Genomic DNA, 27065 nt, shown 5'->3' on the forward strand with positions numbered 1-27065 from the left:
AGCACTCTACCACTACCCACAACCCCAGCCCTATTTTGGTCTTATTTTTTGAAGCAGATATTTTTCTTTTATGAAGATTGTTACCGAAAGATTTTTTTTCACTGAATTACAATCTAATAGTATTCTTTTAGGTTTTTGTGTAAACTTTTTAATAAACTATTCATTTCTGCATATTTTACAAAACTGTCAGAAATGTTGCCTGTTACATTACTCCTTGGTATTTAGGTAGTCATGTAATGAAAACCTTCTAGAATTCAATGTCAAGGGAAATGTTTCTCTTCCTATGAAACAATACACTTCCTTTGATCAGACAATGAGAATTATAGAACCTTAATTTATCTTTTTAATTTTTGTCTTGGTTACAAGTTTTTCTAATTAAAAATGAATTAAAATTTTCCCATCCCGAGTATCTGATATTTGAATGTAAGCTCCCAGAAGGCACAGATTTTGTCTATTTTTGTTCCCTGTTCCTGGGACAAAGCTCTAGGCAGAAGGAAACATCATAAACATCCTAAGCAACTTATTGAGACCTTGTCTCAAAGAAAAAAAATAAATTTAAAAAGAATGTTGATCAATGGTTAAGCACCTGGATTCAGTACCCCCCCCCCCCAAAAAAAAGAAGATAAAAGAAAGAGCCTGCCCTTCCTTCCTTCCTGGTATATAAACATCACGTAACTCTATGGTTCTTTGGGGTGTTTCAGTTGCAGCATAAAGTAGCATCCTAAACTCCTGAAGAACTCTTAAGAGAACGAACTCTACTAACTGTGCTTCACTAAATAATGGAGTATAATTTTAAAATTATCTTGCTGCTTCATAAAACCACCTCTTATTGGAATTTGTGCCACTCTGGGATGCTGAAACAAGATTTGGGCTAAAGAAGAAACAGAGATAATTTTTCTGCTTCTTGGTGTCTCTGTGGTATTAGTGTAGAATTTGTCCGAAATTGTTTTTCTACCTGAACATTCTGAAATCCACTGAGTGGACATGTGCCCCTTCAAGCTGTCACCCAAACTCTGGCTTCTTGCCTCAGCCCCACCCCTGCTCTTTGACTTCCAGCAATGACGTGTCTTCCTGGAATTTGGTCCTTTACAAAGGCTGCCCTACCTCCACATTCCAGCAACTCTCTTTCTGTTCACAAATCCCTAGGGCTTATTACCTTACTTCTTGGTTTGTTCTTGCATTCCTGACCATTTTTTTTTTTTTTGCTTCCTCTTGGTTGTTCTGGTCCCTTAGCTCTGACAGTTGACATTGGCTGTCCTGGTGGGCACTATGCCTACCCACCTCAGAGGTCTGACATAAGTTCCTATCAGCTTCTGGAGATTTCAGGATACTACCTTCCCTGGGCATCAGAGTCACTGCTGCCATAGAGACTTATGATGTTTTCTGATTCCTCAGTCCCCCCACCTTTTTAGAAGATTGAGAACATCCAATGTGACTATCTCAATATCTTTCTCCTCTTCCTCAAAATATTCCTGCATCATCACATGGTGCCTCTTCCTTTGCTCTTGACTTTAAATGTGAACTTTTTTTCTGGAAAACCCTATTAACGAATGGGAGAACTGACACTAGCCTTAGTTGATGGAAGATTACATGAGGAAAGTCACCATCCTGGTCTATTAGTTACACTCAAGAATTGTTAGTATTTGCCTGACATGTTGGTGCATACTTGTAATCCCAGCAACTCAGGAGGCTGAGGCAGGAAGATTGCAAGTTCAAGGCCAGCCTTAGCAATGTAGGAAGTCCCTCAGCAACTTAGTGACCTCGTTTCAAAGTAAAAAAATAAATTAAAAAAGGAGCTGGGAATGTTGCTCAGTGGTTAAACACCTGGGTTCAGTACCAAAAAAAAAAAAAAAAAAAGAAAAGAGTTGTTAGTTCTTTAGTTTCTGAAGCTACTATGACTTGGGCCACATCCTCAGACCTTTGAACTTGCCAACCTCATAAGAACAAGACTCATAAGAGCAATCCTCTTGCTCAGCCTCTGGAACTGCTGGGATTACTGGTATCTGCCACCACGTCCAGCTTAGCATGTTCTTTCTGATACACAGCAGCAGGCTAAAGTTAACGTATATGTGGTTTCCAGGATTCAGGAAGAGGCAGAGACACAGACTATTATTGGCAAGAGTTAAATAAAATGTATGATTCAATGAACTATTCTATTTTGGGAGCTGTCCAGCGATAATAGTCCACTATAATCTCCAACCTGCCCACTTAATATCTCCAATATTCTCAGGTTCAATATCCAGGAAACACAAAGAATATATAATGGATATGTGGAATGCAAGAAATGGTAAATAAGGACATCTCAGCAACCTTTGCATACAATTGAATTGACTAAATACTTTAATTCATTCAAAATAGATGTATCAAGTTCTGATTCTTTATAAGGCAGTGCCAGGTCAATAGGGAGCACAAAAACTAACATGACTTATAAGAGCTTATCAAAAAGTTTACAGGCCAGTTCAACTAACAGGGAATATAGTGCACAGTGCTAGAAGGGTATCATCCCAAGTGTCTGAAGATAGATGGGTGGGAGATGTTACTCCTGCTTGGAGGTACCTCACAAAATTTTTAGGGGAAAAGCTGTGTTGGAACTGAGCTATAAAAGGTCATTATACATGGAAGCAATTGAGGGACAGAGGGACAGAGAGCCCTGGGTATGTTTGGGTGAGTTTTCTACTGTGGTTTGAGCTGCTGGAGCCAGTGAACAACTTAGGGCAATGCCAACCAGGGTATGTCCTTTCGTAGATCACAGGTGGGTGAACTGGAGGGAGCCCATGCTCCCTGACTTCATACTCTATAAAGGCAGGTTTTGGAAATGGGGGCCAGAAAGAGCAAGTCTTACTGCTTTGGGCTTTTTTTGCTTTGGAGAGAATGAGAAGTCATAGTTGTACACTGAAAGAGGGAATGGAGCTTAGGAACGGGACAGAGTTCTAAAGTGGTGAAATGGGACCAGAAGCAAAGAAGTGGTCCAGTGGACAGGGCATCTTAACATCTGTTTTGGATTCCCTCTATTTTGTTAGCCTAAATGCTATCTTTGCCTACCCTGCAGTAAGAGGCGGCCTTATGATGGACAATTCTGGGGAAACTTTTGCTTTCCTGATAAAAATGGACAGATATTTCTGGCACTGGTTTCTCCTCTTCTTGCCTTCTTTTCTTCTAGTGCCTGGAGCTGAAGTAGCTATTCTGCAGCTACCATGGAAAAGCCAGGAAAATTGCAGAGATGCCTGCATATGGAGATAGTTGAGCCTGTAAACAAATACTTCCAACTTCTTGACCTGTAGTGGGGAAAATGCACATTTATCCCATAATGAATGTAGTTTGCTGTTATTTGATGAAACTTTCCTAATTTGGAGTTTGCTAGCCACTGACCTCAGGATTCTGGGGATAGAGAGAAGGAAATCCTCAAGTTCCATCTTTGCTTGATCATCTCCTTTTAAGGGACTCAGACAACATGCTACCCTATCATCAATGCGGTACCATTGGCTGGAGTATTCCTCATTTTTTTTTTTCTTAGAAATTTGTGTGGCAGACAAAGTCTACAGTGATAAAACTCAGTGGTCAAAGTGAATAGCTACAGCAGCAGCAAATCAATATCTATTTATCCAAGGCTACTGACAAAGCAGAGGCATTGATTAATCACATTTGGGATAACTGAATGAACGTTGGACTTGGCACTGAATGTCAAAAGGATAGGGTACAAAGTTGATCCATTAACTAAACGTTTTTTAACCTTTGTACCAAGCATATAATTTTATAAATGCATATTACACTTTCATAAATCCTTTAGATTGAGTTACTATAAGATAGGGCTAGGGCTGGGGATGTGGCTCAAGCGGTAGGGCGCTCGCCAGGTATGCGTGCGGCCCGGGTTCGATCCTCAGCACCACATACAAACAAAGATGTTGTGTCTGCCAAAAACTAAAAAAAAATAAATAAATATTAAAATTCTCTCTCTCTCCCCCCCCCCTTAAAAAAAAAGAAGTATAGAGATAAGGAGCCAAGATTAGATTGCAGATGTGACAGTGATAATATAAAAAAAAAAAGATAGGGCTAATTGGAGAAACTATCTTCCTTGGATTGATATAATTGTTTTTATTTTGGTACTGGAGATTGAACCTAGAGGTGCTTTACCATTGAGTGACATCCCATCCCTTTTTATTATTAGTTTTTAAATTTTGGGAAAAGGACTTGCTAAGTTGCCCAGGCTGGCATCAAACCTGTGATCCTTTTGTCTCAGACTTCCAAGTTGTTGGAATTATGGGTATGTGCCACCATGCTTGGTTCTGAATTCTACTTTTAATATTACAAAGTAAATTATTTTCTTTCTAAAGTTTTTAAAAATGATGGCCTATGCCTTTGTGCATTTTAATCAAGTTGTAACTATATGAAGCATATAGAAATAACTTAAAAACCTATGTAGGCTGGATGTGGTGGCTCATGCCTGTGAAGGCTGAGTCAGGAGGATCAAAAGTTCAAGGTCAGCCTCAGCAGTTAGGCCCTAAGCAACTTCATGAGACCCTATCTCAGAATTAAAAAAAAAAAAAAAAGTCTGGAGACATAGGTCAGTGGTAATGCGCCTCTGGGTTTAATCCCTAGCATCCGCCTTCCAAATTCAAGAATATTATTGTAATAGACATGACAGCAAGAATAAAATTTTTTTTAAAGAGAGAGAGGGGGGGGGAGGGAAAATTTTTCAATATTTATTTTCTAGTTTTTGGTGGACACAACATCTTCGTTTGTATGTGGTGCTGAGGATCGAACCCAGGCCACACGCATGCCAGGCGAGCGCCCTACCGCTTGAGCCACATCCCCAGCCCAAGAATAAAATTTAATCACCTAGTCAATACCATAGTCTCTAGGCCATATGTATTAAATTAATTAAAAAATAACAGTAAAAATTCACTTCCTCAGTTGCATTAGGTACACTTGAGGTGTTCATTAACCACAAGTGGTTGGTGGCTATCATATTGAACAGAGCAGATATACGTCATTTTCATCACTGTAGAAAGTTAGTTTAGATAGCACTGACCTAGATAAAACGTGGGTTGGTGACGTTTTTTTTCCAAATAAACATACGGGAGCAGAGGAAAGGAGGCAGGAAGTTAACATCCCAGTGTTTTCTCCTGTCTACCCAAAGGAAGCTTACTGGAGGTGAAAACTATTCCTAGCTTCTGGATTCTACTGATGCAGGCTGAGGATAAGAGCAGGCTTAGAAGCAGGCTAACCTAAGAGAACACTGTTTATGGTAGAAAGTTCTGGATTCAAACCTTGATTTAATCCTTTAAGCTTTGATCTAGAGTTGGTTGGTTACCTTTTCAAAATGAATTAATGTCCTCTTTCAAAGAGAGATTTATATCTTCTTTCTAGGGTTGTCCTAAGGATTAAATTACGCAATGTAGATAAAAACATTCAGCAGGGAATCTGTTTAGTACATATGTTTAGTGCTCAATATATTTTGGCCATTATTTCTGACAGCCTGTGTTAACTGCTACACAATAGACAACCAAAACAAGGTAAAGGGGAATTAATGGGTGAGTGGGGAAAAAGGATAGCAATTAGGATCAAAGAAGAAGGTGTTTAGGTTTAGTATCAGTCACAAAATTATACTGTTTAGCTGCCCTGGAGAGGAAGGCTAAAATGGTGCAAACGTTATGTTCACTGAAGATAAGGTCAAGGATCTAAGAAGTTAAGGTATTGGTAAGTCATGCTCACAAATACTGAAGTGATTCAGGATCATTAGGTAGAGAAGAGTGTGTACCAGGTACCTGCAATCTCATAGAACTGCCAACGTAGGAGCTGGGCCAGGTAGAGGACAACCTGAATCAGATGGGAGAAGGGTGTAATCAGATGGAACGTGTCTCCATGAATATTTATTTATTTTTGAAGAGGGTAGAGAATTTATGGGATGAAAGGGGAGAGCTGAGAAGATGCTGCCTACAAAACCTGACCTTGGAATACGTGAAATGTGGGAGAATAAGCAACCTTTTCTTGAAAAAGCTACAGGGGAACTGGTGCCTTCAAGGTACAGGAAAGCTTTACAATTAACTGACGTACTACACGTTAGGTTCTTGGCTCCACATAGTGGGCACATGAACAAATTAGTTCTCGCTAAACATTCACTTAAGTACTCTCCTGTCCCTCTCCCTGTTTCTTTACTCAAAACGTTGAGCTAGGAGAAGGGACAGTGTTGGAGGCGCTCACCACACTCAGGATCTGTCTCCTCCGGATGAGGGAGTGCGCTTACCGAGGTTTTTCCTAACCTCAGTAGAAGCTGCAGGGAAGAGACCCGAAGGTCATTCTCCCCTGCGTACAGAACACGTCATCCCTTCAGGAGACATTCACTCCTTCTTTCGACAAACATTAGTAGAGCAGCTACCAAGAGCTAGACCCCAGAGACAAGATGCGAAACAGACACACTCTCGATCGCCGGGAGGGCGCGCAGCCGTGTTCCAAGTCAAAAACCAACATCTGCAGGATCTTTCACAATGCTCCGACTTCCAAGTTCTCTCCATACTGTTAGTTGAGGTGAAATGTAGGAAGTCGGTGTAAAGCTGGTACCGGAATTACTTCCAGGCCTGGCCGCGGTGGTTCTGGGCTCCTAGTTGCATTCTTCAGTTTGGACGCACCTACCTGATTCGCCCGCTTACACCTGGGCTTCGCCGGGGCCGAAGGGGCAGGGCTCGAGGGCGGGATCACCTGTTGGCGGGGCCAGGCGGAGGGCGAGGTTGACTCCGCCCCCGGGACTCCCATGGCCCCTTGCGCCTCACGGCCAGATGCTGACGTGTCCTTTCCTTCCCACTACACCTCCCGACACTACCTACTTGGGCTGCCCCGGAAGTCCCGCCCCATATTTAGGCCGTCACCGCAAATCAGCTCTTTCAGCGCTTCCTGGAGCTCTCCACCGGTTTTAGGACCAAGAGGTGGGGCTCCGTAAGCAGGGTGCCTATTGGCTCTAGGTCCGGCGGGCTTAGGATTCTAATTGGCCAGAGGGCGGTGGCGCTCTGGCACGCTTGCGCGGCGAGTAGAACGTGTGGCGGCGGCGGAGATCGCGTCTCCTCTTTTGCTCCTAGTCCCGCTGCTGCTCCAGTGAGCTCCCAGCGCGTTGGTCTAGTTTATCGCTCGCAGCTGGTCGCTCGCCTGCCTCTCTTTTCGGCGACCTCTCACCAAAGCCGACACCCACACTGACATCTCCAGTCCGGCCGGCCGCTCCACTCGCTTACCTTGCCAGCTCCACACATGGCCTCCTCCGCACAGAGCGGCGGCTCCTCCGGGGGACCCGCGGTCCCCACCGTGCAGCGGGGCATCGTCAAGATGGTGAGAGCGGGGCCCCGGACCTGGACCCCTCTGCCGCCTTCGATCGGGAGTCAGACATTGACTCCTTCTCTCCCTCCTGCCAGCCTGCATGGTCTCCAGATTCCCTTTCTTCTGTCCCCTTTCTCACTTTCCGCCCATCCTCAGTAGAATCCCCTCACTAGACAGAACCCAACATGAGCTCCACTTGGTCTTTGCTTTCTGGATACTCCCGCATCAGGGGTCACAGCGATTTTAGTGGTCGCAGCTTTCGGATCTCCTGACTCTACCAGGACAGATCGATTATTGATTTATTAACGGAGATAGTTCGTTGATATTTGTCCTCCCATTCCCCTCTTTCGGTCCATTTTGACATATGCTGAGCAGTTTGCAGTTTTTCAGGATCCTGATATCCTCTCTTTCCTGGAACCCTAGGAGTACTTGCCCATCATGAAGCTTTTCCGTTTCCACCGACACTCAGTTACATACTCCAACTTTTCTCACTCTGTGATCCTCTTTTCCCCTCCATATCTTGTGTCTAGTCTGTAGGTCTGGGAGTTCCTGATCATTGTGTACTTTGACTCTTAAATTTTTAAGCAGCTGGAATCTTAATGATCATTATCTCCCCATCCCTTAAGTATAAGAGACAAGTTTAAAGAGGGCAAGTGATTTGCCTAAGTGCACATGGCAAGGGTTGGAGCCAGGAAAAACATCCAGGTGTTCTGATTCCTAGTACAGGCTTTTAACACTAAGTTCTGCCTGCTTTTATATGCCTTTGCTTTCTATATTCTTGAATTTTGACTTAACCTTGTATGATGATGAACTAGGTTCATCTCTAGTTCCATGATAATTTTGTATTGTAGATCTGCTTTATCATTGGCCCCTCTCAGTTGTCCTCTTCTTAGCCCACCCAAATTTTGGAACCTGACATTTCTTGGGGTATCAGGTTGTCTGGTTGCAATGACGGTAAACCTTTAGATTTCATTTTAGACTGCAATTCTTGACTTTTCCATCAGGAATGGCAAAGCTCCTTTATGACAATTTCTCCCAGGTTTCCACAGTTTTTGCTGTTGTAGTGTTCTACAGCTTGTGTGTGTGTGTGTGTAAATTTGATTTCAAGATTCTCCCACCCCTTACTTTTCATGTATTAATTTCTTAGGTATCTGTTGCCAGCTGAGATTCATGGAATATTCAATATTACCTTTTCTCTTTATGTATAATAGTCAGAATTTATCAGAAATTGAATGAGAAGAGCATTTCTAAGGTCTACATGTTCTCTTTGAAATTTTGACCTGACCGATGAAAGGATTATCTTAAAGTGTTTCCTGTTTTATTAACTTTTTCATTTATTCTGATTTTCTCTTTATCATAGGAACAAAGCATCTTTTCACTGTCTGGTGTTGGAATTGTCAGCCTAGAGTGGATTTTTGAGTTTTCTCCTTGTTAATGCCCAAATTTTTCTTAAAGTCCCCTCTTTTGTGTGATGGGAGTAGAATGAGGCTGAAAATATTTTTGCTTCCACCAGTGCTGGAGGTTTCCAGGTCATCTGGATTGTATGAGGTGACCATACCTGTTTATAAATTACTCCTGTGGGTACTGAATATCAGTAATCAATTGTCATGTGTTATGCTAGATGTTTTGCACATATTATCTCATTTAAAATACCTAACAAATCCATAGAGTTGTTCGTTCCATTTTATAGATTTTTAATCTGGGGTTTAGGAAAAAAACTCTATCCAAGGACATGCACTTTCTTATTGGTATTAAAAGGCAGAGAGCTCAGACTTGAACCTGAATCCAGGCCAGTCTGCCAGAGCACAAGCTCTAAAACATCTTGCTGTGAGGCCTCTTGACTCCAGTACTCCAGGGTACTACTTTATAACATGAAGGGTGGGGTCAGTGATGCATGACCACAAATTGCAGGAAAGTGAAGCTGACTGTAATTGAGTTGAAGAAAGATTAGATGTTATTCTTTTTCTTGTCTGGGAGCTGCTATTATGGTAAGTGACTTCATTTGGTGCTTATGGTCTTTGTATGCATAGGAGTGTTGTGCAGAGTCTGGAATGTGGCATTTTAAAATTCAGTGATTTTTTTTTTTTTTTGTACCAGGGATTGAACCCAGGGGTGCTTAAACACTGAGCCACATCCCCAGCTCTTTTATTTTTTATTTTGAGACAGGGTTTTGCTAAGTTGCTTAGGGTCTTGGTAAGTTACTGAGGCTGGCTTCCTCCTGCCTCAGCCTCCTGGAGCTGCTAGGATTACAGTCGTGCACCACTGTGCCCGTCAAAAATTCAGTGTTTTGAGCAGTTTGTGCCATTCGTAGATTTCACTGCACACTTTGACCACACTGCTGCGGTGGGTGGGTGAGTAAGAGGCAGTGATTAGGAGAGGGAGCTACAGGCAGATTTGTGCCAAACTTAGAAGCCTTGTCTGGAATGAAAAATTGACCACTGGCAAATTGCTCTGTGTGAAGCTCTTCTGTTAAGCAAAGTTGTATTTTCCAGGAGAGTAATTGTTTCCAGTGGTACTAGGAACTGCTTTGTAAGAACTCTGCAAAGGAAGATGGAGTTCAGTGATAGGAAAGTGAGAAGGGAATAGTTGGATGAATAGGAAAACAGGAGACCCTGCTTTTGGAAGAGGGCAGAATTTGGAACAGTGATTAACGAGATGTGTGCGCCCTTGGATTCCTGTGAACTCAGACTGAGCTGAGGGTGTGAAATGGTCTATGGTTGAGGTTTGCTGCAGTGAAGATGAATAGTCCTTCCTCATTTTTGGTAAAAGAAAGTGTTGTAGAGCTGTGGAAGGTGCAAATTTCTTCTGGTCTCTGCCTTGTCATCCAGTGAATCCTGGCTATTTTTTAAGGTTGAAGAATTAACTTGGGAACCAAGTTGAAAAAAATCTTTCACTGGTTGTTTTTAAAAATGATGGTGACAGTTGTGACTGTGTGTGCTATAGGGAGTGGGGGTGAAGGGACTGAGTTGGTTTTAGAATGTGTTTAAAGAGGAAGTGAGTGGTAAGTCTGCACAAGCATTTTGGAGATATCTTGTTACTGAGAAAGTCAGTGAGGATAATGGAAAGGCTGAAGATGGATTTATGTTTTCTGAGTTGGGAATAAACTAGCAAGTGTGTGGGTGCAAATATAACTTGGATAAGTAAATGTCTTCATCAAGTCAGATCTTATTTTCTTAAAACCCTGAAAGATTCCAATTCTGGGTTTATTTGAATAATTTGATAGACATTCTTTAGCTGCAACAGAATATTGTCAGTAGATGTTATATAGATGAGATTGGGAGAAGATTTTGGGAGTACTTGGTGTAAAATTCAGTCACCCACTTAGCTACTTTGAGATGGCTGTTTTGTCTGGTTTTGTGACCTGGTTTATTTTATTTTTTTTGTGGTGGTGGTGCTGGGGATTGAACCCAGGGCCTTCTGCATGCAAGGCAAGCACTTGACCAATGGAGCTATATCCCCAGCCCTGGTTTACTTTTTTTTTTTTTTAAGTAAGCAAACTTTTCTTTGTCTTTCTACTTTTAACTTTCCCTTCTAATTGTCATGTTTGCATGTTTCTTCAAGTAGGAGCACATGGCTGACTTTTGAAACAGTAGAATGAATTGGTGACAGTTATTGGGTCTTCTGTGCTTATCAGAAGCAGCCATGGAAATGGTGTATTTTATTGTGCTTAGGGTGTGGAAGGTCAAAAAGAAGGACAAGGCCAAATTTCAGTTCCTATTTTACCTCACACTTAACCCCTCCCCATTAATTGCCTCAGAAGGGGAAAAGAATCTCTCTGCCAGTTCATGGTGTTATACTAAGAACCGTGATTCCCACTGGGTAACTAAGGCAAAGGGACACTTAAAGGAGGAGGTGGTCATAATTTTCTCCTTCCTTATATAGTCTTGGGCTGCCAATTTGTTGTAAAGCAAAATGTAGACTTCATGCTGAGTAGTTTAGTGGAAATTTCTTCAGTGTACAGCCTGCAAGAAATGCTTCCTATAATTTAGTTCTTTATAACTAATGTTTCTTAGGTTTTTGAACTAAGAAGTACGTGTTGAGTGGGAACAGAGTAGTCTGTTGATCTGCTCTTTTCTCTGAGCACTTAGCATATGCGGGGGGGAAAGCAAAAAACTTTTCCTATTACCCTTATTCTACCACTCAAAGATAAGGTAGCTGAATAACACAATATTTTAGAAGGGCCATTTGCAAAGAAGTATAATAGGATGAAAGGCTTTTCCCTATAGACTTAAAACTGCCCATTTCCTAACATGTAAGTATGGTTGCTTTCAATCAGGATTGTAAGTAAAGGAACACTTAGTTATTACTGTATTATAAAGGTTTTCTGTCTTTTTTTTTTTTTTTTTGAGGAAAGGAAGCATCCATCTGGCTTTAGTTATGCTAAAAGTAGTGGTGCTGTGTAGTAACTAGTGAAATAGAAGATAAACAATCACATTTCCTTTCTTTGCTGAACAAATATTTATTGATCATCTGCTGCCTGTCAAGATCTCCCTGGGCATTGGAGAAAGTAGAAAAGTACATCAGATTTGTTTCCTGTGCCTCATAGAGGGGTCTGACAATAAATATGTGAATGAGAAAAAAGATTGGCGATGTGTGTAAGAGTAATTTTACACTGGGGACTGGGACAGGGTGGTCACAAGTGAGGGAGGGGGTGGATCCTTTAGATAGTGTGTTTAGGAAAGAAGTCTCTCAGAAGATGGCATTTGCACTGAGACCTGATGGACATCAAAGAGCACACCAGCCAAAAGGGAAGTATGCTTCTGGTAGAGGAAACAGCAAGTGCCAAGCCCCTGGGGTTTCCATTGATGATTGTTCTTTAGTATTTTTGTAGTAGCTTTTTAATTTCTTCAGGTTCAGTACCCCACAAATGGTACAGGTTTAACTGACTTATTATGTAACACACAGGTTTAAGTATGATAAAAGGATAAAAGGCAGCGGAGGTGGTCATTGTTCTGGTATCCCAGTGAGATCCATAGCTGATGTTCAGTCTATTGAGTAAATGTAAAGAATGAGAGATAGGTAAGAAAGAAACAAAATAAAACTTGTTCTTAGTCATATTTGTTTCTTTTTTAAAAAATATTTATTTTTTAGTTATAGGTGGACATAATATCTTTACTTTTATGCGGTGCTGAGAATCAAACCCAGTGTCTCAAGCATGGTAGGCGAGTGCTGTACTTCTGAGCCACAACTTCAGTCCATGTTTGTTTCTTACTGGGCCAAAACGTGATTTTCTGACTTCTTTTAGTCCGTGTATTCCCAAGTCACTGTCTTCCAATGAAGGGGACATGGATGAAAAAGTAAATGCCAGGAGCAGGCCCGGTAAGAGTTAATAGTGTCTGGACCTTGTCTGTGTTTGTATTTCTATTAGCATTTTGTTAGTACATGGAATTTAATGCTGCTCTGTTACTTTTTGCTAGTACTTTTTAGCCTAGCAAACTTTGAGATGTCAGCGTCATTGAAAAGCAAAGTAGCATGCTCCAGAGCTCAAATCCGTGGTCAGGAGGGAATCGGCTCATGTGCCGCATGGCTCATTAGCCTGGGGGATGTCTTTTGAGGCCAGTGACCCCTGCTGGTAATTAGTGGGCTGATGATTTAGTAAAGACTATGCCAGTTTATTTGGAGGGTAAGTTGGGCAGCAAGTGAGAATTTTAGTTTTCAGTTGTAAGTTCAAAGGAGATAATTGATCAGGTTTTTGAATTCAGTTGTACTGTACAGTTTATTGTATACTCATTTCTCAGCATGGCTAGCTATCTGGCTGACAGATGTGATTCTAGTGGGTTGTGCTAGAGCGTATGGGGTCTAGTCTTTGAATGTATTTCATTCTTCAAGAAGAGCATAGTTAAATATCATAGGAAATTCTGTGCCTTGCCAGGAGAAGGGAACAAAATAAAGAGACTTCACTTTTCACTGTGCTTATGGAGTGTTTTCTTTTATTGCTAGTGATGGATACACACCCAGTTTTTGCAGCTTCCTCTCTTGGGAGACTGACATATGCTTTTTGTTTTTACAGCAGAAACTGATGCGGAATCACAGGTTGTGAGCGTTTGATGCAGATGGAGTGTCGTGGGATTTCACTTACTTTCAGTGAGACTCAATATGATAAATTAAGGTTATGTTTTTTCTCACTTATCTCTAATGTTTAAGAAAAATGAACAGTTAGTTTCATTTGGCATTTTTTTTTAAGTTAGGAAGTTAAGCAACTTACAGGAAAATATAAAAAATTTCCACATTTCCACATCATTTTCAGAATCTATTTGTGAGATACCTGAGGTTTGTGATATAAATATAACTGTGATTGGTACTTTTTTCCATTTATATATGCTTATGATGAATGGCTATCTTCTCTCTGTGCCTCAACAAATTTTGAATGCTTTAAAGTTTTTTTAGTTTTTAATTGTGTGTGTGTGTGTGTGTGTGTGTGTGTCTAGGAAGTGCTTGGCATGATCCTATAATACCAACCTTACGAATAATAGGAAGGATTAAAGAGGTTTCTGGAACTTGTGCTTAAAGTTAATCAATCTGCTTTCTTAACATTGTCCCTGGGAAGTAGCATGTCATAGAGGAAAGAGCATTGGCCTAGGAGTCAGGGGACACAAGCTGTGACCTGGGTACTGTTGTTCTCCATCTGGGTAATGGGTTGGGTAAGGTATTTCACTTTGAACAACTTATCTCTAAAATGAGGTGACTCTACTCATTGTCTCTAAGCATCTTTCAGTCCCATAAGGCTGTGATTATATTAAAAAAAACCCCTGTATTACATTTCTTTTAGGCATGCTGAAACAAATCTCAGAAATCTCATACCTTATGGTAGGCTTGACTCTGAATTGATGCTTATCTTGCATAAAGCATGCTCTATGCTTTCCTCTCCATTCCCATTGTCTTTTTTTTTTTCCCTGAGAAAGTGGATTAGTTGAAATATGGTTTTCTTGTGTAGAAGGCCAGAGGACTAGAATATGAATTAGACTAAAGGACTGTTTGGAGGGTCGGGGGTAAATAGAAGTAAGGGAGATTCTGGCTTCTTTTCAGTAATCAAAATAAACTTACGTGAGTGATTGCTTATGACCCAGAGGAACATGGTGCCTAGGGGATTTTATCCACCCAGTCTCACCTCCATTTCAGAACACCTTGACATTCCTGGCACATTAGGCCTTGACTTGAGAAGGTGAGGTTGAGGAGGGAACTTACAGGGTGTCTAGCTTATGGGGAGCGTTTTCTGTTGCCCAGCTCGCAGTTGAGGCACTCCAAGTACTGTTCTTGCTTGGAGGTCAGATTTTTTCATTTTTCCAGATCTTTTGATTTTCATTTTATGTGCAAGTATCATCTTAATCTTTTTTTTTTTTTTTTTCCCAGTGCTAAGTGTAGGCAAGCATTCTAGCACTGAGCTTTATCCTTAGCCCATCTTATTCAGTTCTTGGTATTTTCACATGGTTTCTTTCCTTTTGAGCTTATTTTTCATAGTAAGCCATCTTAAATCCTTTCTGGAAGTATATATGGAACCAGTGAAAGAATCCCAGTGATTTCCTAAATAGGATTGCATTGGGACCACCTGGAGGATCTTTCAGAAGCATTGTTTTAGAATCTCTGGAGTGTCGGGGGAATCTGTATTTTTAGAAAAGCCACTTCTAGGCAATTGCAAGAGTCAGTTGGAATTGATGTGGAGCTAGCATTTGAGACCTGTTGATCTTCCTATATGTAGTTGAAGGGGCACAACACTAATGATAAATGAAATGTGTTTGGGCTAGTGCACGAGAATTTTCTGAGGGGAGAATTCTGTGGTTTCCTTCTCCTTTTTTGGCTTTTGTCTTGATGGTTCCCAGGACATTTTGCATTGCTTTTAATCTGTAGCTTGATGTTGGGCTCAAGTCCTCAGGGTCCATTTACAGTGAATGTGAGATCCTATTCCTGGGTCATAACTGACAGCTGAGAAGTTATTGTTTTATGTGCCTGATTTAGGCCATATGCTTGTTTTAACACTCATCTGCCACTTTTCCTTGTATTTGCATAGATTCCCAAGATCTTCCTATAATTTGGCACCAATAACCTGGCACAATATTGCAATGGAAGTCTTTAGTGTCATTTGCAAATATGAAGATTCTAAGCTCCTTACTTTCTGTTCTTTGAATCCTAGAGTCTGATACTTGGGCCTTTTGCCTCAATTGTATATTTAGATCCTGTTTCTTATTTATAAGCCTCATTCTTAATAATAGTAGTAAAACCCAGAATATTCTGCTTGGTGGTCTTAGGCTTTACTTTTTATTCCACAAGCTTATCTAACATGGGTATAAAATTTCCTTGTAAGATTTATGAAGTTCTTCTCATTAGGGGTCATGTTTGCAGTTTTCCTTGGTAGCCTTTCCTCATTTTGTTCAACAGTTTTCCATTTTATCCTGGAATTCCTTCAAAATGTTCTGGTGGACACCATTCAGTATTAATAATTTAATAATTAAGTTATTTTTATATTTAAATTTTGTACTTGCTTTTAAAACAGTATAGAAGTATTTTGAAGTTAAAATAAAAAAATTTTTCTTCCTTTGCCCTCTTTACTTCTCAGTTGTTTTTATTTATTTCTACTTTGCAGTACTGGGGATTGAACCCAGGGGTACTTACCACCAAGCAACATTCCCAGCCCTTTTTATTTTTTATTTTGAGACAGCCTTACCAAGTTGCCAAGTCATTTTTCTATCTTTCATTTTCATTCCCCTAAGAAAATGTTGATAGTATGTTTACTTCCAAAATCTTTCATGCAGACACTCATTCTCTTTTTTAAGAAATTGAAATGGGACCATATTCTCTTTCTGGCAATCTTTTTTTAATGGCTGAGTGGTGTTCCGTAGCTTGGATGTATTATAATTAACTGTTGCTATTGATGTGTGTTGATTTTAGCTTTGTACTATTCTAGGCACTGCTTCACGGAACTTATACACTTCTGTTCTCTCTTGTGCTAGCATTTCTCTTTAAGATAGGTCCCTAAAGATACAGCCATGGGTACCTTTTTTTAAAATACTCACTGTTTTGGGTAGTGCTTGGGTTATACTTTATCTGTTTATGTCTTACAGGTGTCATCATAAGTTTATCTTAACATTGCATTACCAATTAATTTATTTTTTATGTGTGGTAGTTTTATATTCCAAATTCTTAAAAGCCACATTGTCTCTTCTAGGCAGTGCAAGGTTGAGCATGTGGGACCCAGTAACTACTAACTACTTCTTAGTTGCTTGAAGACCCCCTCCCCCCAGGTGTTTTATCTTAGTGCCTATGTGGAAAAAAAGCCCCAACCTCCATTCTCATACTGAGGATTGCACTTACAGCTACTATGCAAGCATTCTATCATTGTGCTACATCCCACCAAAATTTTATTTTGAAGCAGGGTCTTGCAAGTTGCCCAGGCTGTCCTTAAATTTGATTCTCCTGTCTTAGCCTCCAGGTAACTGGGATAATATGTATGCACCATTGTACCCGGCTTCAAGTGGGCCCTTTGGAGCTGTAACGGTTTGTATATGAGGTACCTCTCACAAAGATCCAGTGAATGCAGAGATACTCAGAGGTGAAATGACTGGATTGTGAGATCCTAGTTTGAATGGATTGGAATGGTAACTGTAGGCAGGTGAAGCATGGCTGGAGGAAGTAGTCACTGGGGCATGCCTTGGAAGGGGTTGTTCTTCCCTGCTGCCTTTTACCCACCTCTGCTTCCTGACCCCCAACATGAGCTGAGCAGCTTTCCTCCACTGGGCCCTTCCTCTATGATATGCCACTTTACCTTAGACCCAGATCAGTGGAGTCGAGACCTCTGCAACTGAGCCCCAATTAAACTTTCCCTCCTCTAAGTTGTTATTGTTGGGTATTTTGGTTACCATGATGCAAATATCTGACCAAAATGGGTCTTGCCCTTCTTTCACTGGGTTCTAGAGAGCTCAGTGACAAGGAAAATTTGTGACTACCTAAATGACAGATGACAAGTAGAGGTGAGAGGCAAAATCCCAATAGGGATTTGACTTTTTCCTACTGTCAGGCGTGTATTTCTTCCTCTTTTTTTCTCACTTGAATAAGACAATAGAGGTGTGTGACATGGTGATGTAAGAAATATTTGGTCTTCCTAGTACTGAGCCCCTGAAACCCTTGCAATTTCTAAAGTGTTGAGAGTGACAAAGGTAAAAGTTGGCTGGGATGTATTTCAGTTGTAAAGCGCTTGCAGAGCCCTGGATTCAAGTCCCATTACTGATTTAAAAAAAAAGATAAAAAAGTATCTTTTGTAGTCATAACTAGCCACTTGCTACCACACCTGAGTTTATGTTAATGACTGACTTTGTGAACAGCAAGGATGAAGGTCTGGTTGTCAGAAGGTTGAGTGTTTCAGCCCCACCCTCTCAGCCTAATGGGAGGGGAGAAGGCTGAAAAGAGGCTGTAGAATTCGAGCTCCATTGCCAGTGATTGAATCAACTATGTCTCTGTAGGGGATGACCCCACCTGCCCACCCACTTAAGTGATGTTTAGGGATTTGGAGGGTTTCAGGAGGTGTAGGGAGAGTCCTCCAGGGAGGACATGGAAGCCTGCACCCTTTCCCCCACATTTTACTTTATGTGTTTTTTCCATTTGGTGATTCCTGAGTCGTATCTTTTTTTAAAAACTCAGTAACTTACTGAGTAAACTGTTTTCCATAATTTTGCGATTTGTTTTAGCAAATTACCCAACGTGAGAAGAGAGTGGTGAGAACCCTAGTTTATAGCGGGTCAGTCAGAAGATAGGCCTGTAAGCAAGTGGTTATCTGAACTGGAGCCAGACTTAACTGCCAGGTGGGGTTGGATACAAACTCCAAGTAGATGGTGTCAGAATTGAATTGTAGAACGCCTAGGGGGTATTTATAGAGAACTGGAGAATTGCTTGGTGTTGGAAATCTCTATGTATTTGGTGTCAGAAGTGTTGGTGTGAGTGAAGAAGAAAAACAATTAGCTTTCTCTTTAGGGTGGTAGGTGATAGAGAGCATGGTGCCATGGGAATACTGTCATTTTTAGGCAGGGAATCTGTTCTGCAGAATTTAGGATTGGGAAGTGTTCATCCTGGTTTTAGTATTATTGGTTTCTGTAAAGTTTCCCAGGTGTCAGATGTGTGTATATACCTGCTGTGGTTCTAGAATATCAGACTATTTTTTATTAAATATTTAAAAATATTTTTGATAATTGACTATTTTTTAAATTTAATTTTAAAAGATACTTTAGCTGGGTGTAGTGGCACATCCCTGTAATCCAAGCGACTTGGGAGACTGAGGCAAGGAGGATTGGGAGTTCAAAGCCAGCCTTAGCAAAAGCGAGGCCCTAAGCAATTCAGTGAAACCCTGTCTCTAAATAAAATACAAAATAGGACTGGGGATGTGGCTCAGTGGCCGAGTGTCCCTGGGTTTAATCCCTGGTACACCTTCTCAAAATTAAAAAAAAAGGAAATATAAATTTTGTGTCCAGGGCTGGGGATGTGGCTCAAGCGGTAGCGCGCTCGCCCGGCATGCGTGCGGCCCGGGTTCGATCCTCAGCACCACATACCAAGAGGGATGTTGTGTCCGCCGAGAACTAAAAAATAAATATTAAAATTCTCTCTCTCTCTCACTCTCTCTTTAAAAAAAAAAAAAAAAAAAAATTTGTGTCTTGCTGCAGAAATAAACTTACATTCTAGCTGTGGTTTAAACCGTTAGCTTCACTAATGACTAGCTGTGTAACCTCAGGTGAGTAATTTTACCAGCTTCACCTGTAAAATGGAACTAATAGGGCTCTTCTCATAGAGTTATTGCAAATTTGATGGGAGAATGCACGTACGGTACCTAGTACTGTGTCTGGCACTTTATGTTTGGTAACTATTAGATGGATGTCAGTCATCCAGTGTTTTCATACAGTTCCCAAGATCGATGGGGAAGAAAATGGAACTGGTTTGGGCAAAATAAGAGGCATAACAGATTGGGGTTAGTAACAACAGTTAGATAGGGAAGAAAGAGCTCCCAGCGATCAATCTAAGTCTCTTGGCATGGCCTTAGAGGAGGCCTCATGGCCAAAAGGGAGAGGGGCAAGTCGTCCAGGCTTGGGGCTTCAGACTCAGTGTTCGATTCTGGGTAAAGCTTTGGGCTGATAATTAGAGACAAATAATTTTGTACTGGAAAGAGGAACTTTTTAGAGAGTGGTTGAGTTGGACTGGGCAGACAGGTAATCCCAGCTGCTAGGGAGGCTGAGGCAGGAGGATTGCTAGTTCAAAGCCAGCCTCAGCAAAAGCAAGGTGCTAAGCAACTCAGTGAGACACTCTCTCTAAAATAAAATACAAAATAGGGCTGAGGATGTGATTCAGTGGTTGAGTGTCCCTGAGTTCAATCCCTACTACCAAAAAAAAAAAAAAAAAAAAAAGAATGGGTGGGTTGAAAAAACCAGATGTGATATTTTTAGATCGGTTTCTTTAAAAATAACTTTCCTAGGAAGATGGTACAAGTGACAGATGTCTTGACAGAGCAGAGGAATAAAATGGATAAGAAAAAAGGCAGGTAAACTGATGAAGTATTGGCAGGAATACTGGACAAGCAACCTGGACTCGGTGTACAAAGTTAAGGCGACTTGCTTAGAGATTTGAGGGCAGCTGGAAGTGTGTAATAGATAAAGGAAAAAGAAATGAGCTTCAGAGTTTTTGTTTCCAGTCTCTGGAATACACTAATGCAATCTTAGTGAACTTTTCAACCTTATGAATTGTATTCCGGAAGAGGGGACATTCATTGTCTTATACTGCTTAATACCAGGAACATTTTTATTTTTGGCAACAACCCAAAACCGAATCGTTGTGCCAAGTGAAATTTATCTGCTTACCCATTAGGAGACTGTCCCAGGTCTTAATGAGAAAAGTAGTGCATTATATTCCTCCCTGTGTGTATTGTAAGGTAGGAAGGAGGCTAGTACCTGGGTCCTGGAATCCCGCTGAGATCTATTATTCTGTGTGCAGTAATTACCTGTGTTATTGCTCTTGGCAGGTGAGCCCTTTCACAGCCCAGAGGCCAGGAGGCTGCCTCTATTACTTAAAAGCTGAGTTATCTTATTAAACTCCTCTCTGGTGAGAGCTTTAGAATCTCCTGAGACCTCCTGTGGGCTCTCTGCAGGGCACTGGTCCTGCTCATAAGGCTGCCCTGCCCTTGTATTAGTCATCATCATCCTGGCTCTGGAGGAATAACTTTCCATTATCTCCCAGGCAGTGAAGGACTGCTAGCCTGGACTGCTTGGTTTCCACTTGATTCTTAGGCAGTCCCTTATCAGTGCTCTTAATGAAAGTACCTCTCTTAAGAAACTGAAAGGCAGTGCAAACAGATAATAGACTCAGGTTATCTGAGAAAGTGGTGGTGGCATAACACTAAACATAGTAATGATGTCCCAGGAGTTGGAGGCATCCATAAACTTTTGTTTAAAATTTATAAGCTTTATATGTTCAAGAACTTAATTAACTTTTATACATTTGAGGAAATCTCCAAAAAAAGGGAATCACAGAGCTGGTTTTTAGTAACAGAGTAAATAGAATATTGTGGACATTCTAATAAAAATGGGTGCACAAGCCCCATGCGGTGGTGCATATTTGTAATCCCAGTGGTTTGGGAGGCTGAGGCAGGAGGATCGTGAGTTCAAAGCCAGCCTCAGCAAAAGCAAGGTGCTAAGCAACTCAGTGAGATCTTGTCTCTAAATAAAATACAAAAAAGGGCTGGGGATGTATCGGCTCAGTGGTTGAGTGCTCCTGGGTTCAATCCCTGGTACCACCGCCCTCCAAAAAAAAAAAAAAAAAAATAGATGCACTGTCTTTTTTTCTTTTTTTTTTAATTTTTATGTGGTGTTGAGGATTGAACCTAGTGCCTCACACATGTGAGGCAACTGTTCTACCACTGAGCTACAACCCCAGCCTGAATGCACAGACTTTTATGGGCAGTACTTGCACTGCAGATGATCATAAGCAGGTTCTAAATGGTGGTCACATAGCCTTCTGTTTAATTTCTTGAGGAAGTGTGCACTTTTTAACGTCTCAAGAAAGTATGCAGATGTACGACTTATGATGGAGAATGGCCTGGGCTTAGAGAGCCCCATCCCAGTGGGGAAGGAATGAGCAGTTCTCTTTCTAATTACCAGCTGCATTAGATGACTAGGGACTTCAGCTTTTATTCCTTTATTATAGTCTCTCTAGGATTTTAAGTGTAAGAAGAATCTTGAGATGGTATGTTAATGCAGCAATAAAAGACTCTGAAATGTTTATGGTCGATTTGTGATTTGTACTTTATTTTGACATCTAAAATTGACTATCAGCATTTCAAATAGGAAGTTTCCAAACACTCTTGGAAAGAAAATGGAAAAATTAATGCTTTTCATGGGTAACTTAGAAGTTGACTTACTAACTCAGGTTCTATTATTGATCCTGTTTATAAACCAAAGTAAATATTAGACGTTCTTTATAGATGATTCACTATGAATAATATTGAGTATTATGCTCAGTATTTAGTGCCTCTATTGCTGTACTAGAATTTTGAGAAAAAAAATGCACATGACTTTATAGAAACAAACCTGAGGAATGGTAAATGCAATCATTTTTCATTTCTTTTGATAATTAAGATCTCTGTGGTGTTTTTTTTTTTTTTTGGTACTGGAGATTGAACCCAGGGAAGTTTAACCATTGAGCCACATCCCCACATTTTTATATAATTTTTAAAGACAGGATCTTGCTGAGTTTCTTAAGGTCTCACTAAGTTACTGAGGCTGGCTTTGAACTCCTCTTGCCTCAGCCTCCTCTCCCTGAGATTACAGGTGTGCACCACTGTACCTGGCACATCTGGTATGTTTTCATTTAGCTGTATCTGGTATAATGGTCCCCTGTTTCCTTTTTAATCATTTGATTATGATTTGATGTTCTATACAATGCATTTTGCCCAGGATGCAATGATGACAATGCTGTGAGGAGGAGAAAGAAGACATGGCAGCAGCTAGTAGGACATAGCTGGTTTCTCCCTGTTACTGTGGAGAGGCATGATGGATTTTGAGCCTATCAGACTGTTCTGGTGAAATAGTGGCCTAAGCTTATTTGCACATTTTCTGCTGAGCACCTTCCTCCACATCACATTGTATCCTTAGCCCATCAACTTCCATTTCTCTGAACTGCATGTCCAGAGGTAGAAGGAAGCAATATTACCACCTCACTGCTATCAGTTTCAGTATTTAGATATGTTTTTGTGACCATGGTTTTTTGATATAGGCTTGGGAAGTAAATCTACTGAGAGATTCTTCTTTATTAATCAAGAATGAATATAAGAATCATGGGGAATATAATCCGAGAAAAGAGAATAGCATTTGCTCAATCACCAAGTATCCTTTGGGAGATATGAGAAGGGACTGAGGAAAGTAGGAAGACAATTGAATATTGAACAGTTAATTAGGAGATTCTCCAAATTGGCCAGGGATATAGATTTGAGTGGTTTCTGTTGAGAATAAAGTAGGCTTGACAGCTCACAGGAAATAACCAATTGAGTGGTTAGAAATGAGTTAGACAAGACAATTTTTGGAGGAGGTAACAAGGGAAATTCGACATCTCATAATAAGAGAACTGATGAGGGAAGAGGCTATAGAGAATGTTGCCAGAAATAACATGAACTTCCTAGGGGAGAATGAAATGATGCTAAAGAAAGTTGGAGTTGTATTAGGCAGAGAGAGAAGGTTGAGCAAGGTAACCTGGAAATGAAGGATCCAAATGAGGAGCAGTTGCCAAAGACATTCTTGGCCTGCCCTTCATGCTGTGGGAACAGAGGGCTTTGGAGAACAGTTGGGCTACCTGTTATCATTTGGCAGAGAAATAAGAAAAGCAGCTGTGAATGTAGCCCATGTTCTTAGGGACTTGGCTCATGGTTAGTTTGCACAAAGTCCTCTAAGCTGTGAACTGCCTAAGAACAAGGTCCATATCTTAAATGATTTTTGTCTTCTTGCTCCAGAATCTAACACTGTAATTGAGACACAGTAGGACCATTCACTTATTTTTTTAAAATATTTATTTTTTAGTTGTAGTTGGACACAATACCTTCATTTTATTTATTTATTTTTATGTGGTGCTGAGGATTGAACCCAGGGCTTCGCACATGCTAGGTGAGCACTCTACCTCTGAGCCATAACCCCAGCCCACCATTCACTTATTAAAAAAGAAAATACTTGGTTTCTAGTCCTGTTCTGGGCCTGCCATGGTGAATAAGAGAGACATAGTCCTTTACCCTTATAGAGCTTCCAGCCAAGAGAAGCCTGATGCAAAACAGGCTTATACCATGATTTCATATTGTGATGGGTTCTGTGGGGGAGAAGTGTAGAGTACCAGAGAATATATACAGCAGGGCAAGTTCACCTGGTCTGTGGATTTGGAAAGACTCTTTACCAAAACAAAGTTTAAACTGAATTTTCTGGAGAACATAGGTTTCTGAGCCGGGTAGTTGGGTACTAGAGGCAGGGAATTAATGGAGCATACTTTTCAAACTTTATGTGCATGCAAGTCACCTGGGGAACTTTTTAAAATGCAGGTTCTAAGTTACTTGGTCTGGATGGAGTGTGAAGTCTGCATTTCTAACAAACTATCAGGTGATTGCTGGTCTGTAATTTACTTCAGAGGCTTTCTGTTATGCCTTTCAAATTTTGTTTCTGTTGAAAGATGATGGGGTTCAACTGATGTCTGTGGCCATGGTGACTGCAATGATATAAATTAACTGTTCCATGCTTTGAAATTGTACTTTCTTAGCAGTAGAGGTACTTCCTGATCCCTCCACATGAAAATATTTCTATACTGCCCTTGTACTTTGATCTGGACAGCCTATGGTGTGGAAAAGGCCAAAGGCTCAAAGATGGGCAGAAAGGAAATCTTAGGAGAAAGGAAAAGAAAAATCCAGTTATTGTGTAATCGAGAGAATTTCTCTTGGTATTTCTCAAAAACATCTTTTTCTTTTGTTTCTAAATTAGAGCAGAGGACTCTGGCATTGTTCTTGATAATCTGATTCCTTCCTGATTGTAAAGAAAGTGACTCTCGGGGGTTAAAAGATTGCAGCCAAGATTGCAGATCTTCACTTAAACCCACACATTGAATGTTGTTCTTACCTCTTACAAAAACTTCTCAATAATTGTAATTCTAAACTTGCTCACTTTCTCAAAAACTGGAGACATTAAGGGTGTTTTTTTTTTTTTTTTTTTTTTTTGTTTTGTACTGGGGATTGAACTCAGGGGTTCTTTACCACTGTGCTATATTCCCAGTCCCTTTTTACTTTAAGATAGGAGTTACTTAGGGACTTGCTAAGTTGCTGAGGTTAGCCTAGAATTTGCAGTCCTCTTGCCTCAACCTCCTGAGTTGCTGGGATTACAGTCATGCACTGGCTAAGGGTTTCTGATATTTAAATATAAAACCTAATTATTTCCCCCCCTCTTTCTTTTCTTTTATGGTACTGGGGGTTGAACCTAGGGTGCTTTACCACCAAGCTACATCCTAGCCTTTTTTATTTTTCATGATGACCTCCAACATGTGATCCTCCTGCCTCAACCTCACAGGTAGCTAGGATTATAGGCATGTACCACCATACCTGGCTATAAAACCTAATTCTACCACATTTCTATAATTTATGTGTGATTAAAAAAATACCCACCAGATAACTGGCATAGGAAGGAATTGGCATCTCCCTTAAAACCTAAAAGTATTTTTGGAGGTGTTAGTCTTGAATAGTGCACTTGGAGAAGGTTTGAATTCTGTGAAAGTTTCTGACATTTCATTTGGAAGAAAATGAAATAATGAAAGGATTACAGTGAAATATGTGAGTCATGCAACAGAGCTGTGGTATGCATTCTATGTCTTAGAAGTTGTGTTTGTGTGGAGAAGGAGGGAAAGGGTAGGGAAATGGACAGTTACAGAATCACCAATGAGATCTAGTTCTAGTGATGTGTTTTATCATTGAGGCTCTAAAATAGCCTGTAGTATGTTTAACACCTAAAAAGTTGTTTTTAAAAAATATTTTTTAGATTTTGAAATGTTTTCAAATATTGATAACAGTTGGGAGAATGGTACGGATAACTCCTTTGCCCCAGTTGGTTTATCATCCTCTCTGTATTTGTTACATACAGTCATTATTCACAATATTTAATGTTCTATTAAGTTGCAAACACTGAATTAGTGAATATTGAGCCATTGCTGCCAGGGGCAATACAGGATTAGGATCCTTTGGACGTCTGGTGACATTTTCACCAACCAATTAATACATAACCTTGTTCTCTGAGTGCTCCTATTTAAAACCATCTTATTTAATGTATAATGTTGACATCTTAACATTGAACTTTCAGTCAATAGCACTATAATTTGTGCCTAAATGAAGCTTTTACATATCTAACACATGCATTTTTTTCTTGTAAGGTGTATCATAACAGCTCTTTTTGCACTTAGTAATATTAGACAGCACGTCAGGATTACACTTGAGGGCCATTTTCTTTTATTTTTTATTTTTTTGAGGGCCATTTTAAACAATGAAAGTAACAAAGAGCTCCAAGATGCAAAAAAACATGTAACTAAATAGACCATGAAAGGAACACTTGCTTATTGTGTTAGAGCTGAAACAAGAAAGGAGAGCATTGCTTTGTTGTCTGCTGGGACAGGACACCTGACAACTCATATTTTTCTACTCTGTATGTGCCTGCCTTTGAATGACAGTAAATGTGCTGAGACTGTTGATATGGAAGTTACAAATAAATTATATTGAGTAGGCAAATTTGCAAATATAAACTCTTTACTGTAATTTTTCCAGACTTATTTGAGAGTAATATTCAGATATGATAACCCATTACCTTTTAATATTTCTAAGTTTTTGTTGTTGTTGTTCTGGGGGTTGAACCAGAAACACATTACCACTGAACTACATCCCTAGCCCTTTTTATTTTGAGACAGGGTCTTACTAAATTGCTGAGAGTCTCACTAAGTTGCTGAGGCTGGCCTTCAACTTGTGATCCTCCTGCCTCAGCCTCCCAGCTTGCTGGGATTACAGATGTGTGCCACTGTTCCTGCCTCTAAGAGTTGTCTTAAAAACAAGGATACAGCGCTGGGATTTAGCTCAGTAGTACAGCACTTACCTAGCACATGTGAGTCACTGGGTTCGATACTCAGTACCACATAAAAGTAAGTAAATAAAATAAAGGTATTATGTCCATCTACAACTAAAAAAATATTAAAACAACAACAACAAGAAGGAAACACTTCCAGATAACCACAGTGTAACTATAAAGATCAGAAATTAATATGGATAGAATACTGTCCTCCAACCTACAGACTTCTTAACAGTGCCCTGTGTAGGATCACTTGGATTGGACCCTGGTGATCCACCTGCTACTTGTCATGTCTCTTGTTTCCTTCAGTTAGCAGTGGTTCCTCATTTTTACATTGTTGATATTTTCTAAGACCAGTTCATAGAATGTCCCTAAGCATTGGTTTGCCTTGCTTTCTCGTGATTAAAGTTATGCATTTTGCCAGTAATATCATAAATAATGCTGTGTTCTCTTTAGTGAATTGTATTCTCTGAGGTACATTGCATTGATCGTCCCATTACTACTGATACAGATAATGTAATTACTTGTTTAAGATGGTATCAGTCAGGTTTCTTCAATGTAAGTTTAGCCTACAAGTATTTTATATAATTAGTAATAAATATTTTTACATTAATTATTTGATAATTAACACATACTTAATACTTAATTAACATGTAATTAACTAACATGTAATTA

At 40.2% G+C, this 27065-nt stretch overlaps 1 protein-coding gene and 1 long non-coding RNA gene across 2 annotated transcripts in view; one reads left to right on the forward strand and one right to left on the reverse strand.

Moving 5' to 3' along the window:
- Nucleotides 1-2390: 2390 nt before the first annotated feature.
- On the reverse strand, nucleotides 2391-6724 carry LOC144253972 (uncharacterized). Its single transcript, XR_013343391.1, has 3 exons — nucleotides 6631-6724; nucleotides 5766-5817; nucleotides 2391-3275 (listed from the first exon to the last, which is right to left on the reverse strand). It is a non-coding gene; the product is annotated as an uncharacterized LOC144253972 (long non-coding RNA).
- A 297-nt stretch (nucleotides 6725-7021) lies between these two features.
- Nucleotides 7022-27065, forward strand: part of Snd1 (staphylococcal nuclease and tudor domain containing 1) — a 412495-nt gene continuing 392451 nt past the window's right edge. Inside the window, exon 1 of the mRNA XM_026411666.2 lies at nucleotides 7022-7314. Within this exon, the coding sequence (XP_026267451.1) occupies nucleotides 7237-7314 (78 nt within the window). The 5' untranslated portion in view covers nucleotides 7022-7236. The remainder of the gene's footprint in view (nucleotides 7315-27065) is intronic.

Source organism: Urocitellus parryii, chromosome 3, assembly GCF_045843805.1.
Source record: "Urocitellus parryii isolate mUroPar1 chromosome 3, mUroPar1.hap1, whole genome shotgun sequence".
Lineage (NCBI taxonomy): Eukaryota > Metazoa > Chordata > Mammalia > Rodentia > Sciuridae > Urocitellus > Urocitellus parryii.